This window comes from Squalius cephalus, assembly GCF_949319135.1.
Source record: "Squalius cephalus genome assembly, chromosome: 6".
In the NCBI taxonomy this organism is placed as follows: domain Eukaryota; kingdom Metazoa; phylum Chordata; class Actinopteri; order Cypriniformes; family Leuciscidae; genus Squalius; species Squalius cephalus.
Genome location: NC_137127.1, coordinates 40036774 through 40058201, shown reverse-complemented (window position 1 = coordinate 40058201; position 21428 = coordinate 40036774). Strand labels below are relative to the sequence as shown.

General features: G+C 38.7%; 1 protein-coding gene across 1 annotated transcript; it reads right to left on the bottom strand.

Moving 5' to 3' along the window:
- Nucleotides 1-1912: 1912 nt before the first annotated feature.
- Nucleotides 1913-21030, bottom strand: LOC307159895 (sodium- and chloride-dependent GABA transporter 2-like; the record flags this gene model as incomplete). The annotated part of the gene is made up of 14 exons (XM_079873592.1): nt 1913-2053; nt 2259-2429; nt 2608-2708; nt 2814-2916; nt 4560-4697; nt 15463-15575; nt 15704-15828; nt 16014-16117; nt 18689-18823; nt 19667-19799; nt 19936-20023; nt 20117-20257; nt 20657-20791; nt 20892-21030. The coding sequence occupies 14 exons, from the start codon at nt 21028-21030 to the stop codon at nt 1913-1915; spliced, it is 1767 nt and encodes a 588-aa protein (XP_079729718.1).
- Nucleotides 21031-21428: the final 398 nt, after the last annotated feature.

Here is a 21428-nt window from a genome sequence, read left to right as displayed (position 1 = left end):
TCAGATATTTCAGTATCGATATGTATCGAAATATCTATATTTTTGACAACACTACATTGCACTTAGTTTGTTATTTCAGATGCCTTTTTAAAACACTACAACTGAAAAATGTATATTAGCCTATATTGCCCTATAAAATTCACGCCACTGCTGAGATCCAGCCACATTTGGTGGGCTGGTGGGTGTTAATGTCAAGCCATCAATGGCAGGAAAAGAGTTCAGATTTACTTAATCTTGACTTCACTGCGCTCTCATATACAGTAACTCCTCATTCTGTCCTCATTTATTTGTATGTTCATCTGTAATTGTTTGGGTTAAAATATTGGATGTTGTAAAAGCTCCCAACACAGCACAGCCCTGCAAATAATAAAGTAATAAAATAATAAAATAACTTAAAAAAAAAAAAAAAGATTAAATTGAGACCAGGGTAAGATGAGACACTTTTAACCTGATTTTGATTAGTCAGATGGGGTTTGCATTTTTACATCATGGGATAAGATGTGACAATTAGTGCTTTTAAAGATTACTTTAATTTTCCCAGATGTAACTAGTAATAAACATATGGGCTAAACATGTTGATTGTTGTGATTTTATTACACACCTTCTAACAGTTTGACAAAACTGAATTATCATATGTTGTTTGAATCTTTATTAGTTCTGATGTGAGTGAGCCTCAGGTAAAATCTTTACGACAAAGTAATTTGTTTCAATAACAATATTTAAAATGTATATGTAAAATTTACAGACTCCAGGCTGGGAATGCATTCTTTCAGCCAACTGTTTCCCAGGGGGGTGCGCTACGCAAACTACATCATCTGCATACACGGAGCAATGGTACTCCTTTTGTAGAGGTCCAAACCTGAATCAGCACCATTTATGTGCACAGAAATTTATTGTCTACTCTAACTGAAATATAGTTGTAAGTATAGTTTATTAAAACTAATGTAATGTGTTTATAAAAGTTGTTAGTAATGTGTCTTATGATAAAGACATAGGCATTTGTTGTCTTATAGTCTTATTTTTTAATAGAGAAGCTTAAACACATTAGACATACACTGTTTTAGCACTAAAGCTTTGATATTATATATGTCCCAAAACAATGGGAACTTGATGCTTTGAACCTTATACTGGATATTCATCAGAGACAACCTGCTTGAGCTGATCAATTGCAACACAGGTGTCTTCTCCTCTTTTCCAGACAAAATCCCCCTCAAAGGCATGAAATCCATACCAAACCTTGGAAAATGATCAAAAATAAACTTTATCATGCTCCAGAGGCATAATGCCAAGCAATACAGAGTGAGCTAAACCAAACGCCTGCCATGGGAATAATGCTATGGGTTTACTCCGAGTGCCTCCTAGATGCCCGAGCTTCACCCTAGACACTCTGTGGAGAAATGAAATTTCTGCTGTTTGTAGCTGTGATCTCGTTCTTTTTGTCACTAATCAAAGTTAATCACCATAGGTGAGGGTTCGGAACATAGATCGACTGGTAAATTGAAAGTTAGGCCCTCAGGCTCAGTTACCTTTTCACCATGATGGTCTGGTAATGACCGCATAATTGCCACTGCAGCACTGATTCACCTGGCAAGTTCCAATTGTGGGCAGTCCACCTTTTCCTGGCTGTGAATCTTCCTCATCTCCACCGGTTCACACTGGGCTGCCCTTATGCAAGTTAACAGTACCCCCCAGTTTGTTAGTGTGAATTAAAAAATTGAGAGCAGAAATACAAAGTTTGTCTGAAACAACATGTCTGGTTTAGACACATCCTCTGACTCTAACCTGTGTGTTGAGCACAGCTGTTACCTATATTTTGAGATGAAAAAAATACATTTTGGTCCTTGTTTCTTCAGGTTTTTATTCACTAAAATAGCAATGAAAAGACTGACTACAAAATACAATAATTGTTCTTTCAAAGTCCATTTTCATGTTCCTCTGTGTCCGTCCTGACTAAGTCTTCCATCTCTGCAGTGAAAGCAGTTTCCTTCATTACAGCTAGTTGTTTAGAGGTGAGAGGAAGCTCTGTATCAGAACTACACAGGTGACACCAACGCTTCCAAGACACACAAATACAGGGAAACAACAGTTAGATAGTACTGAAATTTGAAAGCAGATTAAATTCTCTTGGTTAATTTCAGTAGATTAATATTGGTTAAATAGTTAGTTTTACATTTGCATCCCTGTTTTGATCTCATCTGAGATCCCAGAGGCTTGTTTATCTTTTCAAATGTCAGGGATGAATATCTTTTCATCCTCACCTGTTTCAGACTCCCTTTCCCAGCACACATTCGGCCCAGCGCCCATCCAGGCACCAGCAGAATGGAGGACAGGGCCAGTAACCAACCTAGTGCGTACGCCCAGTCCGGGTACACATACCAACGGTTAAAAGTCAGGGGCTGGTACTCCACCATAGAACAGATGAAAGACACCTGAGAATGGACAGAGGAAAAAGAGAAATGGTAAAAAAGGATGGAAAAGAGAAAGGATAGTAAGAACTGAATTCAACTGAGGTGTTTATGGCTGAGAATGCTTCAGGAATTCACAATAGAATTCATATCCATTAAGACAAGACAAACCCAAACTTATGTATGAAATTCAGACACTCACCAGGGACACGAGAGGAGTCAGGTATTTCCAGCACAACATGAATATGTAGTTGGGGCGTGACTTTGTCATGTCTTCAATAATGTCAAACATTCTCTCAGCCCCTGTGGAGTGTAGAGGATTTAGCTTTACTGGCTTTCTAGCATTGTCATTGTATTTTGTTGACTTTATTATGTTCTATTATGGTCTGTAACCTGTGTGTGACTCACCAAAGATCCAACCCATGGCCAGAGACTCAAACACAGACAGGAACAGAACACAGGCTCCATTACAGGCATAGTAGTCAAACAACTGGAATACATACATCCCCCCCTGCAGGCCACAATAAAACATTACAGTTAGGGCCAGATTAAGGTATTGTGGTTGTAAAAAAATAAAACACAGATTAATTAAATAAAATTGCACAGGCCCTCAATTTTACAGCTCTAGTAATTTTTAGAAGTTTAGAAATGTTTCTTTCAAACTAAAACTTTTCAAACATTTGTCAAGTAACAGTAAAATATTTACAATAAAATACTTGTTCTCTTTTAAATCACTCATATAATGATGAGGACCAAATACTACATCCTTAAAGGTGACCTATTATGTCCCTTTTTACAAGATGTAATATAAGTCTCAGGTGTCCACACAATGTGTCAGTGTCAGTGAAGTTGCCCATTGGGAAATGATTGGATCAAATGATCAATAAGCTGCTGCTCCCCACCCCCTTTGTAGGATAGGGCTGTGCCTTTACAGCTTGTGCCTCAGACACTCTGGCAACAACAACAACAACAAAACCACCAATATGGCTGCTTCTGTAAATAATAGAGTTCAGCCCTACTTGCATGAACCAGAGTCAGGGATTATGTTGCATCATACACATTAATTGTTCAGATGCTCATGTGGGAACTGTAATAGGATGCCTACAAAGCCAGAGAATATATGCGACATGTAGACATGATATCGTTTCGCTTAATTACTGTAGTCAGATTTTATTTATGTCATACCATGACACTTGCCTAATGCAGTTTATTATAATAAATGTTAAACAAGCACAAACATATAAGTATTACCTATTTTTTGGGCACATGCCATTCAAAAATAAATGTAACCCATGCCACCTGCAGTTGCTCAGATACCAGGAGAAAATGATCTCTTGATCAAATTAATAAATGAATGAATCTTTATTCCTACAGCCAACAACATATATTTAGCTGATACATTCTTGTGTTACCACTAGCTGCTCTAGTGCAGAATTAAACATGGCAGACTGTGTACAGCTCACTCAGGGGAGGATCTAAGCTAATAGGAAGTACCCCCTTTTTGGCATGTTCGCGCCACAGGAACTGGAAACCATTTTAGTTATTCACTTCAGAGTAGGGTCTAACCCAGCACAATAGGAATTACCAGTGACACAAGAGTAAGTTGATTAGACGAACTCATGCCATACAAAGCACCGGCAACCAGCATTTATAAAAAGCAGTGTAAACACACAGTTTACTCCACGAACATGGAAACAGTGATAGATGAACCAACAGTGAAGTCTATAACCTTTACTCTATGGTGGAAATCCAACACAAATTTGAAGGGACCAAGCAAAACTGCTCAGCTAGAATGGTGCTCTTAAATGACATCACGGTCAGCCGGCTTATGCCACTTCAGAGTTCCTATTGGCAGTGTGAATGTAACCAGGAAAATGGCTCTAGGGGAAGTTCCTATAACTGACTTTTTAAAAAACTATTTTTGTTCCTATAACTACTCGGTGCGAAAGCCCTCAGTGACTTCCATAGAATGGAAAAAAAAACTGTTCAGCAGAAGAAAGAAATTAATACAGGTTAAGAACAGCTTGAGGGTGAGTATATGATGACTGAATTTTTATTCTTGGGTGATCTATCCCTTCAACATTAGGCCATTATAGGTAACACAAAGGTAACTTTAATTTTATTCTCTCTCACGCACAAACACACTCTCCTTACCTCTGTAACCATGATGAGCTGACCAAAGAAGCAAGTGAGACAGAAGACTAGGAGTAAAATTTCTCGTCGTCCTGCTTTGCGCAGCACCACAGGGAACAGGTCTATCACTGATGTCATGACAGCTTCCATTGAAGCAAACTTCAAAGGGAAAGTCATATAGGTTTGGTACGATGAGGGTGAGGAAATGATGACAGTATTTTCATTGTTGGGTGCACTATCCCTGTAACACACTGGAAGCTGTTTTTCCAACACCAAAATAGCCCAATGTATTTGCAGATGCTGTCTTTACACTTCACAAGTCTGAAAATGACTCTAAATAAAATGTTTGCAGTTTATGAACGCCAACATTTACCTTGTGTTTTTCCATGTCAATATTTTTAATCTATAGTGTGCACATATTTGCACTTACCTACATTAATTTACTTCATCAAAATGTTACACCCCAAGTAATGCAATAAAAAAAATTCAGAGTTCACTTTCATGGTCAGGGACATTGTGGATGCATTTGTATCTTTATTGTAAACCTTTGTGTTCACCGGAAGAAAGTAATTCATACAGGTTTCAAACAACTTGAGGGTGAGTAAATAATGACAGAATTTTCATTTTTAAGTGACCTATTCCTTTTAACTATATGGTTGACTTGGCCAAATTTGCCTAAATAATAAATGAAGAAAATAGGGAATTTTTTAATAATAATTATATATATATATTTCTATATATATATATCTATATATATATATTTTCCAAATCTATATATATATATTTTAGAACAAAACGTCTCGTTTATGACTGTAACCTTGGTTCCCTGAAGAGGGAATGAGACGCTGCGTCGAGATTGACGCTATAGGAACGCTCTGTGTGATTGCGTCGTGAAGCATTTGTGAAATCAGTTCAATGCCGTATAGGTGGGTGACGTCATGGAAGGAAGCTATTAATTGCACCCAGGCCAAACATTGCCAGCTTCTGATAGGCTGAAGCAAGTCGATCACAGGCACGCCGGAAGTATGGCAGGGCGACGCAGCGTTGCAGCGTTATAGTCGTAAGCAAGGAGTTCCCTTTCAAGGGAACTCGCACTGCGTCGACATTGACACTATGAGAACGTCCATACCAATGCTGCCATAGGGACTAGTGCCTGTCTTGTGTGAAATCAGCCGAGCACAACAAAGACAGAATCACCTGGGACCCAGGGTTAAAGCCCAAATCTAGATTGTAAACCTGACGAATGTGTGAGGAAAGGACCAGCCTGCCGCATCACACACTTCTTGTAGGGATACCCCTATTATAAGGCTGACCAAGCCGCCATACTCCTCCTGATCCGATGCACCACGGAGGTAACACCAACGGTTTCTCCCCAAAGACACCACCCAAAGATGCGTGGTAAGCAGCTAGTCCACCACGTAAACCTTTAGAGTGGAGGGGAATAACCCTGCGGAGAATCAATCCTGCAGAAATTCTAGCACTGTACCAACTGGGCAGTTAACTGGATCCAAGTGATGACAGCACAGTTTCCTTGTGCAGGGAGTTTTAGAGTGAGCGTGGCCTCAACAACCTCAATTGAGAGACCTGAGTCTATGAGTGGGTCCCCCACACTTCCATACTCTGCTCTCCAGAACTCCTGGGAGTAGAAGGATCAGGGAAACTGAGTACAGACGCAGCCTCAGCCATGTCTGCACCTCTATATGAGCTCCACCACCTCAGGGTGGAGTCTCCATTCCCAGGGGCTCAGGCCCCGCCTCGAACAGGATGTCTGCTCCATGAATCTGGTGCCCAGGGATTTAGAGCATGAGCCATCATCACCAGGCAATTACAGTAAGTGCCAGGAGAGATGATGACCCATCCACAGACACTGAGAGACCATCCATGATCACTCCCCAGCCCGTGAGTGAAGCATTCGTTGTAAGCGTTACGCAACGACAAGGAGCTCCCAGCACAGGACCCTGGGACAAGAACCAAGGCTTCTTCCACATAACCAAAGTACGAAACACCTGTGCATATCCTTGATCATGCAGAAAGGGTTGCCCCTCAGGGAAACCCCCTGGTCTTGTGCCACCACTGCAAAGGTCTCATGTACAGCAGGCCAAAAGGTATCCCGTTGGACGCAGCTGCCATCAGACCTGACAGTCTCGAAACTGTTTGACAGTGAGTGACTGGCCGAGCTTTATTTTGCTCACGGCTGTGAGGATTGAACCGATATGAGCAGGAGATAGACGTGCCTGCAATGTCATCGAATCCCACACCACACCTGAAAAAGTGGTCCTCTGTAATGGGGAAAGCACACTTTTCTTTGTATTCAGCCTAACCCCCCATACTTTCATGTAGGGAGGACGACATCTCAATGCCGAACTGACAAGACTAGGCCGAAAGGAAGAACCCGATACTGGTACGCTTTGCCCTCGAAAGCAATCTGAGGAACTTCCTGATTTGAGGAAGGATGGAAAATGGCAGTATGCGTCCTAAAGATCTACCGTGACAAACCAGTCCGCGGATCTGATTGTGTCATGATTCGCATCAGCACACAGATCTAGAATTGGACGTAACCCTGCATCCTTCTTCGGAATGATAAAATACTGTCTGTAATCTCGGACTCTCTGTCGGGGGAAGGAACACTTTCTTTGGTCCCCTTCCCCAACAAAGCCTTTATAACACTTGTTCCATAACCAGATCCTGCTTGGGCCCTACCACTGTGGACAGGACCCCCCCTGTGCACAGGACCCATTGATATATATTTAGCAGCAGTTTCACGCTGCTAAAAATCTACTAAAGGAACCAGTCTCTCAAGACTGGTCTTAGGTGTTACTCAAGCAACCAATTCGGTCAAGTCAGGTCAAGTCACCTTTATTTATATAGCGCTTTTTACAATACAGATTGTTTCAAAGCAGCTTTACAGAGATAACAGGAAAATTATGCAACAAAGTTTGTTTCTAGAAGAAAATAGCGTCACAGTCCAGCTTAAGTATGTTCAGTGATGGTTAATTTTTGTTGTAAAAAAGTAATTGACTGTGAAACCCCGGCTAAAGTTGCAGAATCAAATTATGAGTTTAAAAGCGTCAAAGTAGTCATAGCCATAAAAATGTCAAAAATAGGTCATGTGTGTTTATTGCTGTAAATGATAGATTATACCAAGGGTTTTGAGATGCAATACTTATATTTTCATTTATAACATGATACATACTGAAATTAATGATTTTATTGACATTAACCCTCTGGGGTCTGAGGGGTTTTCTGGCCCTGGAGGTGTTCTGACATGCTCTGACATTTGTGCTTATTTCTGTTACTTGTGACATTTTCATGGCTAAAGACTGATTAAACTGTATTTAGCACAAACTCTGCTACAATAATATATCAGCAGCATGTATGTAAAAGTTTGTAGTTTTGAGATAATGACATTTATGCGTGGTTTGTGAAAATACAAAAAAAAATTCTCACTGAAATAAGGCCATGAAACCCATACTGATTATTTCTTCACAAGACTTTTGAAAATTGTATCACGTAGCCTAGAATATTTGCTCCAAAACTATGTGAAAATCACCCTGACTGCTCATTCAGATAAGACAATATATTGATTTAAAAATTGTAAGACGTGTTTTGTGTGAGAAAGCTTTATGCAGGAGGTGTGATCACATCATTAATATGTAAGCTTTTCACACCTGAGAAAGACAAAGACCTTCCCCTAACGGCCCTATTAGGAGCTATCAGGCCCTGTCATTCTGAGCAACCTTGCACAAAGAATGAGGAGATTTAAAAAATAATGTCTTTTTGATTGTTTGGATTTATTTACAACACAACATAATCCAAAGATACAAAACAAATGACAAAAAAGCACTTATTGAAAACAATGATCCAAAGACAGAGACCTTTGTGCCATTCCTAAAAACATTGTACATACCTTTCATTTCCAAGGTGTTTGATTTTCACTTTACCATGTTCATGTACAGAGAATCATGTGAATGTTGAAGTCAGCAGGACTCAGTGGCATCTGGTCCCTGAAAAAAAAAAAAAAGTGAACATACTGATATCAAGAGAAAGGCCTGCACGATTTTGGGAATAAATTTTAGATTTTTCTGGTTAAAATTGCTTTTTAAAATTCACAGAACACACACACACACACACACACACACACACACACACACACACACACACACACACACAATGTTTCCAACAATATATAATATAATGAACACCAGGTTTGTTGTGCCTTGTAGGCATAGGCTATGCGCAGTGCTGCATAAAATAATAATAACAATAGCCTATAGCAGCCTATAAATCTTCCAAAAGATTTCAGTAACAACTACGCTAGAGAAAAATATATTGATTATCATATGTTACTTCAAATGTTTCCATTCGTTATGATGATATGAAATTAGATAATAGTAAAAACATGAAGCCGTTTGGTGCGTTTTGCTTTTCAAACGTGATCGTGCACCAAAATATGAAACATTATGGTTACCATATACATATCTACGTTTGAGCAGATATCCACAAACACAGTAACAGTAAACACGGGTCTAAATATTATAATATTCACCATATATCTAGCAACAGTTCAACTGCAATGTGAAATTTATGCAACAATAACAAACTAATATGTCAGAATTTCTTACCTTACATCTTTCTTGTCTTCAGATCGCGTTCTTCTTCTTCTGAGGTAAATCCAATGTAAGCTCACGGCACGTCTTTCAAACTCGACGAAAAGCAGAGACTTGTGAAGTTTTTTCGTGCTTTGTTTTTGAGGTAATGAGCGCGTTCGCGTTCCATGTGGAGATTTGCATGTGAATCTCTTTTGCGCGCGTGGGTGTGGTCAAATTAAAAATAATGAGCAAAAATGTTTGAGATACTGGATATCTTGTTGGTTTTATACAAATTACTTAAACAGAGAATATTTGTTTTCTGTTTGAATCCGATCATTTAAAAGTACACACTTAAATGTTTATAAAGGTATATGGCTCATGAATGTGTGACAAGTATTCGCTGAGTTTTGTTTCAGTTTAAAGACGTGCTCAAGAAAAAAAAGTTCACCGCGACGGGGAGGCAGAAAGCACACCCTGTTTATTTTCTTTATTTTACAAAAGCACAATGTTTTGATTTGATTGTAAGTGGACACATACAAAAGTAGAAATATCACAGATTCTTTTTTTATATTTCTTTTTTCTGTATGACCATAAATGACGGAGTAATTTAAGTTTATTGTGCTACAATGAGAAGAAAATCCAGCAAAACACGCGGGCGCGTTTGTCGACCCCAGAGGGTTAATACTGTTATACTTTTGCGCAAAAAAATGACAAAAAAGTACGTGGGCTTCCTAAATATTGATTTCAATTTATTTCGACGCAACAACACCTGCTGATTCTTATATAATTTCAGGAACTTCTTTTCTACTTCTTTTCTATTAGAAAGAGTAAACAGACCTTAACATCAATCCGCACGAGCGGCAATTAGGTCAACACTAGTTAAGGCAAAAAAAAAAAAAAAAAAAAAAAAAAAAAAAACGGGTTCAGATGTCTGTGGAGATTGTTTCGTGTTGTTGCCAATATTTTAGGAACAGCTTATTTGTTTTGTAGCTCAATATTCTGCCAATAATAACAATCTTATTTTAAGGTCATTTTAGGCCTGCTACGTGTCAATATAATTTGTTTGTTGGATGGTGATGCGTTGTTTTGACATCTGACATGGCGGCACCAAATCATGAGCAGAATGTAAAATAGCTGACTGCTTAAACAGCTTGTTTGATATCAGTCTCGGTGGAATTGCCCCAAATTACGATATAACTGGTTTTATAGCAGATTATTTTCTGGAGGATGATGGTGATGACTGATGATGAACAGGACACATTCTTGGACGAAACTGATGAGGAATTTGACGGTAAGTTTTTGTCATAATTTTTTTAATGCTAAATGTATGTATACTGTAAAAGTCAGTGTTCAGCCAATGTAATGCTAACACAGAATTCATCCTGTGATGCAAAAATAGTGGATTTAAATGTTTATTATATTTGTTGATTGGGATTGAGTTAGTTTAAATTAATTACGCTTATGACATGATGTTTATTTGTTTGATCACACTCTGAATTGAAGTCTGCTCTCCACCTACAGCATTACCTGTATAGCATTACCTGTTTCTTGTCCCTCTGCCCTCCCCTCAATAAATCAGATACAGTCTCACTAAACTGAAAAACTGATATTTTCATATAAATGCTTTATTATCCACATTAAATGTGGAATTAGCCCCCCCACCCCATTCTTGCAATGTTATGTTTTTAGGTCTCTTGTTTTGAACTGAAAAATTTCTCCTTGCTTTTTCAGGCATTGACCAACATGATGATGAGGATGAGCCAGTTTTGGTGATTGAACCCCAAGCTATTAATCTGGTGAATATGAAGAGGGAACACCAACAAGAAGAATTTGCTTCTAATGCTGGAAGTCCAGATGTGAAACTGAAAATAGGTTTCTCTTGCAGTATTGCAATACTGCATTGTGAAATACTCTTGAAGTATTTCAATAGGGAAAAGTGTTCTACATTTTTCAAGGATGAAAATTGCAGTCACTCAGGATGAGTCATTTGGAGATGGACAATACTGTACTCAACATGGTAGTTTTAGCTCAAATACGAAGTCACTTGCACTGTGGGGAAGAAACCGTTAAATAAAAAAAAAAAAGGATCACAGACTGAGCGTAAACGTCATCGCCTAGATTACTACTATGAGGGGCAGAAAATCTGTCGTGACACTTTTATGTATAAGCAATATTCCTTGGTGTTGGAAGACCAAAAAAGACCCCACATGGTCTTGCCAAAAAAATTTAACTGGCTTAGTTTAATTGACTTTGTAGTCTCTGTGAAGCTACGTATGTACATACCTCCCATGAAATGAAATATCAATGAAAAAAATATAGAAAATCTCATTCTCTTACATTGAGTAATTCCGGAGTAAAAAAATAAAAAAATATTCAAGGGATAGTTCATAGGGATAGTTTTTTACTCCAGATTTACTGAGTGCTGAGACTGCTAAAGGAACCTGCATCTCGAGACTGGTCTCTAGCCGTGTTTGAGAAGCCAGTCCGGTGCCCTGAAACGGATGACCGGCAGGAAACAACCGAACTGACTCCTCTTAAACCCTCCTTCTGCGAGCCAGACAATGAGACTATATCTCGCTGGAGACCGCTGTGCCCCAAAGCACATGAGCTGGTGGGGTTGGCAGAACGGCCCCTGAGGGCACCATATAATGAGCAGAGGTGGGCAGAGTACCCAAAAACTGTACTCAAGTAAAAGTACAAGTACTTATAGAAATATTTACTCAAAGTAAAATTAAAAGTAATAATATTAATAGTTACTTGCGTAAGAGTAAAAAAGTATCCAATGAAAAAACTACTCAAGTAGCGAGTAACTTACTTCGGATTATATATACATATATATATATATATATATATATATATATATATATATAATCCGAAGTAAGTTACTCGCTACTTGAGTATATATATATATATATATATATGAAGAAGACTTCAGATGCAAAAGCCTCTGAGTGCCATCTGAAACTTTCTTCTAAAACAAGCATTTTTATCAAGCTTGTATATTTAAGTTCAGTAATTTCACTTTAATGACAATTAATAGGTACTTTTCATTGCCATTTAAGTGAAATAACTGAACATAAACGTACAAGCTTGATAAAAATGCTCTTTTAGAAGAAAATTTCAGATGGTACTTAGAGGCTTTTGCATCTGAAGTCGTCATATATATAAAATTATATTATTTATATTTTTTATTTTTATTTTTATTTAAAGGAGCTGTATGTAAGATTGTGGCCAAAACTGGTACTGCAATCACTGTATCCCCTCCCCCTCCCCCCTGACTCGAGGTTGCCAGATATGTTGCAGGATCCAGCAAGAACGTAGGCTGCTACAAGGAGCTGCAGCTGTGGTAACTAGAGCAGAGCTGGCAACCCGGATGCCGAAACACTACTGACTTCGTGATTGGTAGATAGGCAGAGGGTGGAGCATCAGGCCAAAACACAAGATGACAACATCAACATCAGTTGAGGGCTGCAACTTCACTTTTTAAATGACAATATCCTGGCCGTACTACTGTTGTCAGTGATATAAGTATTTGAAATGAACATGATTTCTTATTGTCTAGTGACATATCAGGGCCATTTTATGATTAATTGAAATACATTTCTTACATACAGCTCCTTTAAATGACTATCATTTTCATAAGTAGATTGGCTCTCTTTGCAACAAAAAGCATTTTCTCCCATCTGTAGCCCGAAAAAGAAAATCATTGCCTGTCCTTTGGTTTGTATAATAGTAATATAACTTATACAACTACATTTGGATTATTAGACCATGTCGAAATAAAGTGAATCTGCAGAGTGTTGCATTCAAAGGCATGCAATTGACACAGAGAAGAAAGAGTTAAAACTCTTCACATGTGCTCGCGCTCATGACTGCTACTGAATATCTGAACACAAAAAAAAAAAAAGTACATCGACGAATCTTCTTCTGTCGGTTCTCCAAAATATAATCAAATGTATATTTCTGCAAGCATGTTTAAACTGGTTAACTGTGTCTACGGCAGGCAATTAAAGGCATTCGTTTTGAAGCCGAGTTCGCACGCCACTGCGCAACAATACACACAAACTACCGCGGGATGGCGGGTGTTCATAAACTGTGGGCAATGGTAGCTTATTTAATGTATAAATTAATGTATATGTCCAAAAAACGGGTAATGTCATACTTTCTAGTAGTGCTATCATGGCGTAATAATCTGTTTGGTTGTAAAATGTATTACCTGAGTGAAATGAAATCGAATATATGGTCCTGTGGAATCATTCATTCACAAACAGCTTACGAAGATGTTCAACTAATAAAGATCTTCATCGCTGGCAAATATATGATGCATTTGCAGATTTGCTCTCACTTGACTGTACTGTAGGTCCACTGCCCCTTCATCCAACGCTCTTGATGTCCTTAAATCTTCCTGTTACGACTCCGAGTCGAGTGTGAATTGAAATCGCTTCAGACGATTCAGTGCGTGCAGGAACTGAACAGTTCATTCAAACTGTTTCGCGAACCGATTTAGACAGATCTGCCAACTTGTTTGATGAAGTCTTTGAACAGAATAGACTCAAAAGAGTGATTCATTTGTGAATTGAGCATCGCTCAAGCCCAGAAAAAAGATACATCGCACTTACGCATTTAACAACACATATTGCATTAAAATAAAGTAACGAGAGGAACGTCGCCCAACGTAACGAAGTAAAAGTACAGTTTTTTCATTAGAAATGTATTCGAGTAAAGGTAATAAGTACCCACATTCAAATCTACTCTTAAAAGTAAAATTTTTCCAAAAAAATACTCAAGTAAATGTAACGAAGTAAATGTACTTCGTTACTACCCACCTCTGATAATGAGGTGTTATCCATTTCCCCCTGGGAATAAATGCAGCCAAAGATCAACCAGACAAGTAAACACAGTCCGGATGAAAAGCTGAATAGTATATTAATACAGATATCTAACTCCTCAAAGATCAGATGAGTATATATTTTTTAATTTCTCAAATTAAATGCTGCCAAATAACAACCAGACAAGTAAAAACACTCTGGATGAAAGGTGAATTAATACAGACATCAAAATCAGATGAGTATTTAACATTTAATTCCTCAAAATTAAATGCAGCCAAAAACCAACCAGACGAAAAGCTCGGTCTAGACTAAACTAGTCTAGACTCGGTCAAGGCTGAATAAAGTATTTTCATACAGACATCTAACTTCCAAAGCCAGACAAGTATTTAATTTAATTCCTCAAAATGAAATGCAGCCCAGAAACAATCAAACACGAATACGTGGTTTGAATGGCTGGCTGAATATTCATGTTATAATCTCAAACACAAAAAAAACCATAAATAATAGTCTGCAAACACACCTAATTAGTTTGCACACAATCATAGGAAAAAGAGAGAAAGGGAAATTCCAGTCTGCTTAGTCACCTATGCTTGTTTTGCGGACCGTAGTCTACACATTGCTTCGGCAAACACGAGATCCAAGCCACTAGATTCTTATTGCAGACCCATAATCTATGCGCTGCCTCGGCAAATGCGAAATCCGAGCCACTCTACGCACTGCCTCGGGGCACGCAAGATCCGAGACAGAGTCACATAATCTTTATTGCAGACCCGTAATCTACGCGCGGCTTCGGCAAACGTGAGATCCGAGCCAAAGATTCTTTATTGACTTTCTCCCCTCTAGAAGAAAGCCATCAGGAGCGGAGATAAAACTCTCGATAGTGCATATTTTACATGTCGGGAATTTATGAATGAACACTGTGAGCTCCCTTTTACTAGAGCTGACATGCATGCTCCACTCCCAAACAAACAACACATAAACCGCATGTATCCCCACTCGTAATGTAGCGAGGGCAGGGAAAAACACACAATCAAAAATACTGTTTGCTTGCCATTATACTCCTGTTCTAAATATATAATATGCTTGAGGACAAACAACAATAAATAGACAAAGACAATTTTACACAGAGCACTTGTTGAGGGCACAGAAGCTGACAATGTTTGGTCTGGGTGCACTTTATAGCTTCCTGCCATGACGTCACCTGCCTATACGCCATTGGACTGATTTCACAAGTGCTTCACGATGCAATCACGCAGAGCGCTCCCATAGCGTTAAACTCGACGCAGCGTGAGCTCCCTTGAAGGGGAACTGTAAATATAAATATTAAATGTAATTATATTCTAAATGCAGATTAGTGCTCACTGCATTTATATTTAAAATTTATATTTGTTTGATGAATCAATTTACATTGGTATTCTTTCAATACTTCAAACAAACATTTGTAGTCATTTGCAGTTTTTAGTTCAAGGTATTACGACTTATGTATATGTGTTAGTTTAAGCTCACCTGTGTATCTATCCCCAGCAAAATAATCATGATGAAGAAACAAACAGCCCACAACTGAGGGAGAGGCATCATGGCTACTGCCTGTGGATAAGCTATGAACGCTAGTCCTGGACCTGACATAGAAAGAGAGATATTATTTTAAGCATTCCATGTTCTTAGTAATTACTTAAATACAGTATTGGTTTGCAACATCTCAATTGTCTTATCATGCCTCCTGTGTTTCCATGAAATACTGCATTACCTGATTCTGCCACCTCTCCTATGGGGACGCCCTGCTGTTGGGCCATGAAACCCAAAACAGAGAACACTGCAAAGCCAGCCACCAAACTGGTGCTGCTGTTCAGAAGTGAAAGCCACAAGCAGTCCCTGATAAATGTAGATAAAAACACATATCGTCTACCATTTGCTGACTGAGCATCATAACAACATAACATTTCAAAAACATCTTGCTCATAGTGTACAACATAACAAATAGTTAATTATTCAATTGTTAAATCATTCATATGCTCATTCTTTGGTACTGTCATTTTATTGAAAGCCTTAATACTAACCTGTAGCAGTTGTTGTTATATTTATTGTAGCTGCCAAAAACAGTGAGAGTGCCAACAGACACACTGTAGGAAAATAAGATCTGAGCTCCGGCCTCCAGCCAAACCTAAACACACAGAGCACCTCTATTTCAATATAATATAAATAATAATAATAATAAAAAAAATAGATCAGATAGTTACAGAAAAAAACATATGTTTTTGGTAATGTTAAATTAGGTGGCTTTAACTTCCATAAAACAATTGTTAGATACAATGTACTTATATACTTATTGTGTTCATGTTGTATTGTAAAATATGGTAGCACTTTATTGGACAGTCCTGTTTCGCATGCAAATACTATGTACTTATTATAGCAATTGCAGTAACTGGATTATAACTACATACTAACCCTTCACCTACCCTAAACCTAACCTTAACCCATGTAGTCACTGTACCATATATTACCAGTACTTTCTTGGGCAAGTAGGGAGAGCGGTAGCCTGGTTAAAACCAGACCATTCTCAGTAGTAACTGAGTTATGGTCTGGCAAAGCTTCATTAATAACTCATTTCCAAAGGGGCGTCACCAACGGACGTCGCTCAAATGCCTCTGGGCGCAATTGGACAGATCAATCAGAGCGATCGTCATCGTGTAAAGCCATATGCTGCGTCCCAATTCGCCTAAGTTACACTACGCCATAAAAGTATGTACTCTTTTTGTGAAGAAAAGGTATTTACTTTTGAATGTGTAGCAAAAAAGTAGGCAAGCTTTGGGACATACTACTTCGTCATCTTTATCGGACGGATCTGTCGCGTGCATCCTGTCACATTAGTTAGCGAAGCATTAAAGAACTATATCAACTGTTAAATAACATATTGGAGACTAAAATGATATCAGATTTGTCTAATTTTAAATAAACAAAAAATAGAGATGAAAATTAACATAAGTAAGAAATTTACTTTTGCTATGGTTAAATAAATGTTCAGTGATATCTTCCAAAGATTTCTGAATTTTAGCACAATTTTTTCTCTATATAGTGTTGATATGGCAACTAGTAAATACTCTTAAGTTTCGTCATGTTAGCATGTGTGGAAGTTTTTAAAACTAGTGTGTTACAACTAGCCCCAGGGTACGTTGTGCCCCGCTCTCCCCTATACTATAAGTGCACATACTGTAAAATAAAGTGTAACCTAAAACCCCTTTCTGCTATTGAGGTGGGATAATGGTGAGGTTGGTTCCCTGTGTCATATCTGTACTCTTATGTTGTTCTGTTCCTGTTTCCTGCTCCTGGTGCCATCTTTGTAGTTTTTGTAGTCTCCATTGATTAGTCCTGATTGTTCACTGGTGTGTCTAGTAAGCTTGTTACCCCTTGTGTATATATATATGTGTATATATAGCTCTTGTGTTTCCCTTGTTCTTTGTCAGTTGTTCGCTGTATGTAGATGGTCTCATGTCCCTTTTTCCCCTGCGTTCCTTGTTTTCTGGTTCTTGTTTTACTTTTGTGTTTAATAAACAACCCTTGCATTTAGATCCATGTCTCTGCCTGCTCCACCGAGTTACAGAATGACTGACCAAAAAATGGATATAGCAGGGGTTCGTCTCATCCTCCTTTGCCAGGGCGAGTGCTCCCTCAATGGCCACACCCGTAGGTTTTTGAATATGGCCCATCATACCCACTTTCTGGACAGTTCACTCATTTAATTTTATCGTTCTGGTCTGAATGAACCTATCAGATCACAACTTTCCTGTGTTGGTCCTCGAAGGACATTGTGTGAATTTGTGGAGCCTGCTCATCTGCTTAGCAGATCCCCCTTCACTGTGGGTGAGGTGGAGGAGGATCCCACTGTGACCACTCAAGGTTCCCCTAAACATTTTGCGCCCCAAGGCCCGATGGCCATGGAGCTTGGCACAGCAGGAGTCTCAGCACTCTCAAGACTGGTGGTCCCAGAGCTCTCTCGCCCAGTGGTCCTAGCGATATCTAGCCCGGTGGTCCCAAGTCTGGTGGCCGTTGGTTTCAGCATTCTCAAGCCCAGGGGTCTTAGCGCACCCAAACCTGGTGGTCCCAGAGGTCTTCCCCTTGTCCTCGGCTTTCCCCCAGATCCTCCTCTGCTCCACCAACCATCTGGACTTTTTTTTTTTTTTTTTTTTTTTTTTTTTTTTTTTGGCGTGGAGCGTCTAGAAGCCGCTCTGAAGGGGGGCTTCCAGATTTCTAGACTATTATATTGTTCTGTTCTTGGTAGGGTTGCCAACTTCAGCAAAGGAAAATGAGGGACGATCTTGGTTCTAGCCGGAAGCTAGAATTTTACTTTGTAACATGTTAAATAGGAATATTTTTCTTACACAATTGCATCGCTTCGCTTCTGAAGGCCTTTATTAACCTCACGGAGCCGTGTGGAGCATGTTTATGATGGATAGATGCACTTTTATGGACTTCAAAATAGAAACAGCAATTCACTGCCATTATAAAGCTCGGAAGAGCCAGGACATTTTTTAATATAACTATAAATAATTATTTGTAATATAACTATTTAATATATAATATAAGATTGTATTCGTCTAAAGAAGAATGTCATACAGTATACACCTAGGATGACTTGAGGGTGAGTAAATCATGGGCTAATTTTCATTTTTGGGTGAACTATCCCTTTAATGCTGTTATTAGGTCACAGTGAGGTAGAGGGAAAATGGTTGATTACCTGTGGGTCAGCAAGACGGGCCGGTTCAGGGTACAGGTAAAACACAACCCCCTGCAGAGCTCCAGGAAGAGTCAACCCACGAATCAGCAAAACCAGTAGCATCACATAAGGAAATGTGGCTGTGAAATACACCACCTACAGTACAGCCATAATGCAAGAAAGGGACATGTAAATTAGGAATGTCAAAATTAGATGTCAAAAAGGAAACTATTGATATAACCAATGAAGTTGGTTGCCCTCTTGCCACACAGCTGAAACATATTTGTTCCCTCCTGCACACCTACTATACCCTGGAAATCCAGAGTTCTCGCGAGAGCACAATTTGAATTTGCTCAGCGAGTCACTCTGGCATTGAGTAATGATGCTCATTAACTATGCCCTTGTAGCCAAGTTGCACCAATCACATCGGTGTATCTGATGTGAGCTAAACAGATGACGACAGCGTTGCAGCATCAAAGTCATTAGTAAACATTGCAAGATGGCTATGGATGAACACCAATTGTTTGAAACTGCTTTGGCCACTACAATGAACGAGTTAGACTTGGCTTTTTATCTAAAAGAGGAACAGAAGACGGCGCTCGAATCGTTCCTTTACAAGAAGGACGTTTTTGCTGTTTTGCCGACCGGATACGGCAAGAGTCTAATCTACAAGTTAACTCCGCTGGTAGCTAAGCATATGGGGCTCTGGATACGTCACCCCGTGTATTGTTGTGATTGGTCGTAGTGTTATCCAATTGTGTGCAGTGAGATTTTCAAATGCATGCTTGCTGCCACCCCTCAAGTAGGGCGATTTTCATTACTCAAAGCCTGACCCTTAATCTTTCGGATTTGGGTCTGGATTTCCAGGCTACACCTAATTTACACTTAAAAGGAAACCAGTGTGAGCAATATGACAAAATGCTAATTTCTTAACAATAACTAGGGCTAATATTGACTTTATGGAAAAGTATCGATAAATAAAGTGACATTCTTGCACACCTTGCCTGTAGATTTGACTCCTTTCCAGATACAGAAATAACATATGATCCACATTGCAATGAGACACAGAAGAATCTCCCAGTTGATCTTTCCAATGTCCTCAATACCCCCAGAGAGAGCCAACACTCTGCGCCTGTAAAGAGAGAAACACAAGCATTTTCCTTTGTTTTTATTGAACAAATGAATAGTTGTATGTACTTAATTACTATAACTTTTGCTAAAGCAGAATGTTCATGCAAAACTCAATATCACAATTAGTATTTATTTACTCCCAGAACTCAGTAGCTGCAGGTGTTGAATTAATTAGAGATGTCCGGTTGATGGTCAAATTCTTTGCAGCAAGATATACACAGCCATCTAAGACAGAGAAAAAATAAAATTAAGATATTCAGCAGATGGCATTTATTGTTTATAGTTTTGATGTTACTTTTATTTTTTTTAGATTATCACCTGTGTTCCAGGTGTTGTCACAGCTGTCCCAAGGCAGTTGGGCACTGAAAGAGAAGAAGAGGTAGAAAAGCGCCCAGGCCAGAATGACAATGTAATACATGCAGCTGTACAGAAGTATCAGTTGTCCTGCATAGCCAATACCTGAAAAAAGCAAACAGAAACACTGACTAGAAGAGACTTAAAAAGAGATAATTAATGAGAGAATTAAAAGATGATTTACTGAGATTTACCCAAATGTAACATCTGTTGCATTTATGCACTTTGTGATTTGGTTCTTTCTACTGACTATTTATTAAACCAAATGGTTTCTTTTGAAGTCTTTTTCTACTGGATCATATGTTCATATTCTTCACTTATATTAACTAATAAAGAAATCTGCTGATTTAATGAAATAAATGGTTTCGGTTACACTTTATTCTAAGGTGTCTATTAAATGTATAAATACAGTGTAAAGTGTTTGGATGCAAAAAGATTAACAAAATTTCATTAAAAAATCTTTAAATCTTTTATAAAGTGATGTTTTGTTTCTACAACTCTCACCCTCAGCCAGTGGACAGAGGCGATGCCAACATGTAATGCCTCCTTCCCGTGTGTACTGTCCCATTGCGGTCTCTAGTAGGAACAGAGGCACCCCACAGGTAACAACAAACACCAGGTAGGGTATCAGGAACGCCCCTGAGAACACACCAGTACAATAATACATTATTTAAGTATCGCTGAAAGAATTAAAAGTGCATGAGTGAATTATGTATTTAGGTCGCTGCTGGTTTCATACCTCCTCCATACTTGTAGCAGAGATACGGAAACCTCCACACATTACCCAGTCCAATCACATTCCCTGCCACAGCCAGAAGAAACTCTGCTTTACTGCCCCAGTACCCTCTCTCCTCTATTTGTCCTTCTATTCTGTCCATTCCACACAGTTTTCACACATTTACATGAAGGTCCAGGCTATCCTAATTCTGCAGTGGTGGTTGATGTACTGAATTCTGGTTAGTTAAAAGTTTATACAAATGCATCAAGCTATTTATTGACAGATCCTCCCCAGCTGAACTGCCAACCACAGTTACGTTATTTTAGAAACAAAGACAGAAAAGCTACTAGATCAGTATGATAAAAAAATATAATTTTATGTAATGGGTAGGTTAAAATTAGTAAAATAATGTTACTAAGTGAAATAATGCAAAGTGGCTAGTTTTAAACACATGGTTTGATTAATCAATATGTAAAACCTACAGCCTTCAGTCTAGGAAGACATTCATACAGCCGACTAGTGCTTCCATTTAACGTTTAACCAAGGAATAACAATAGA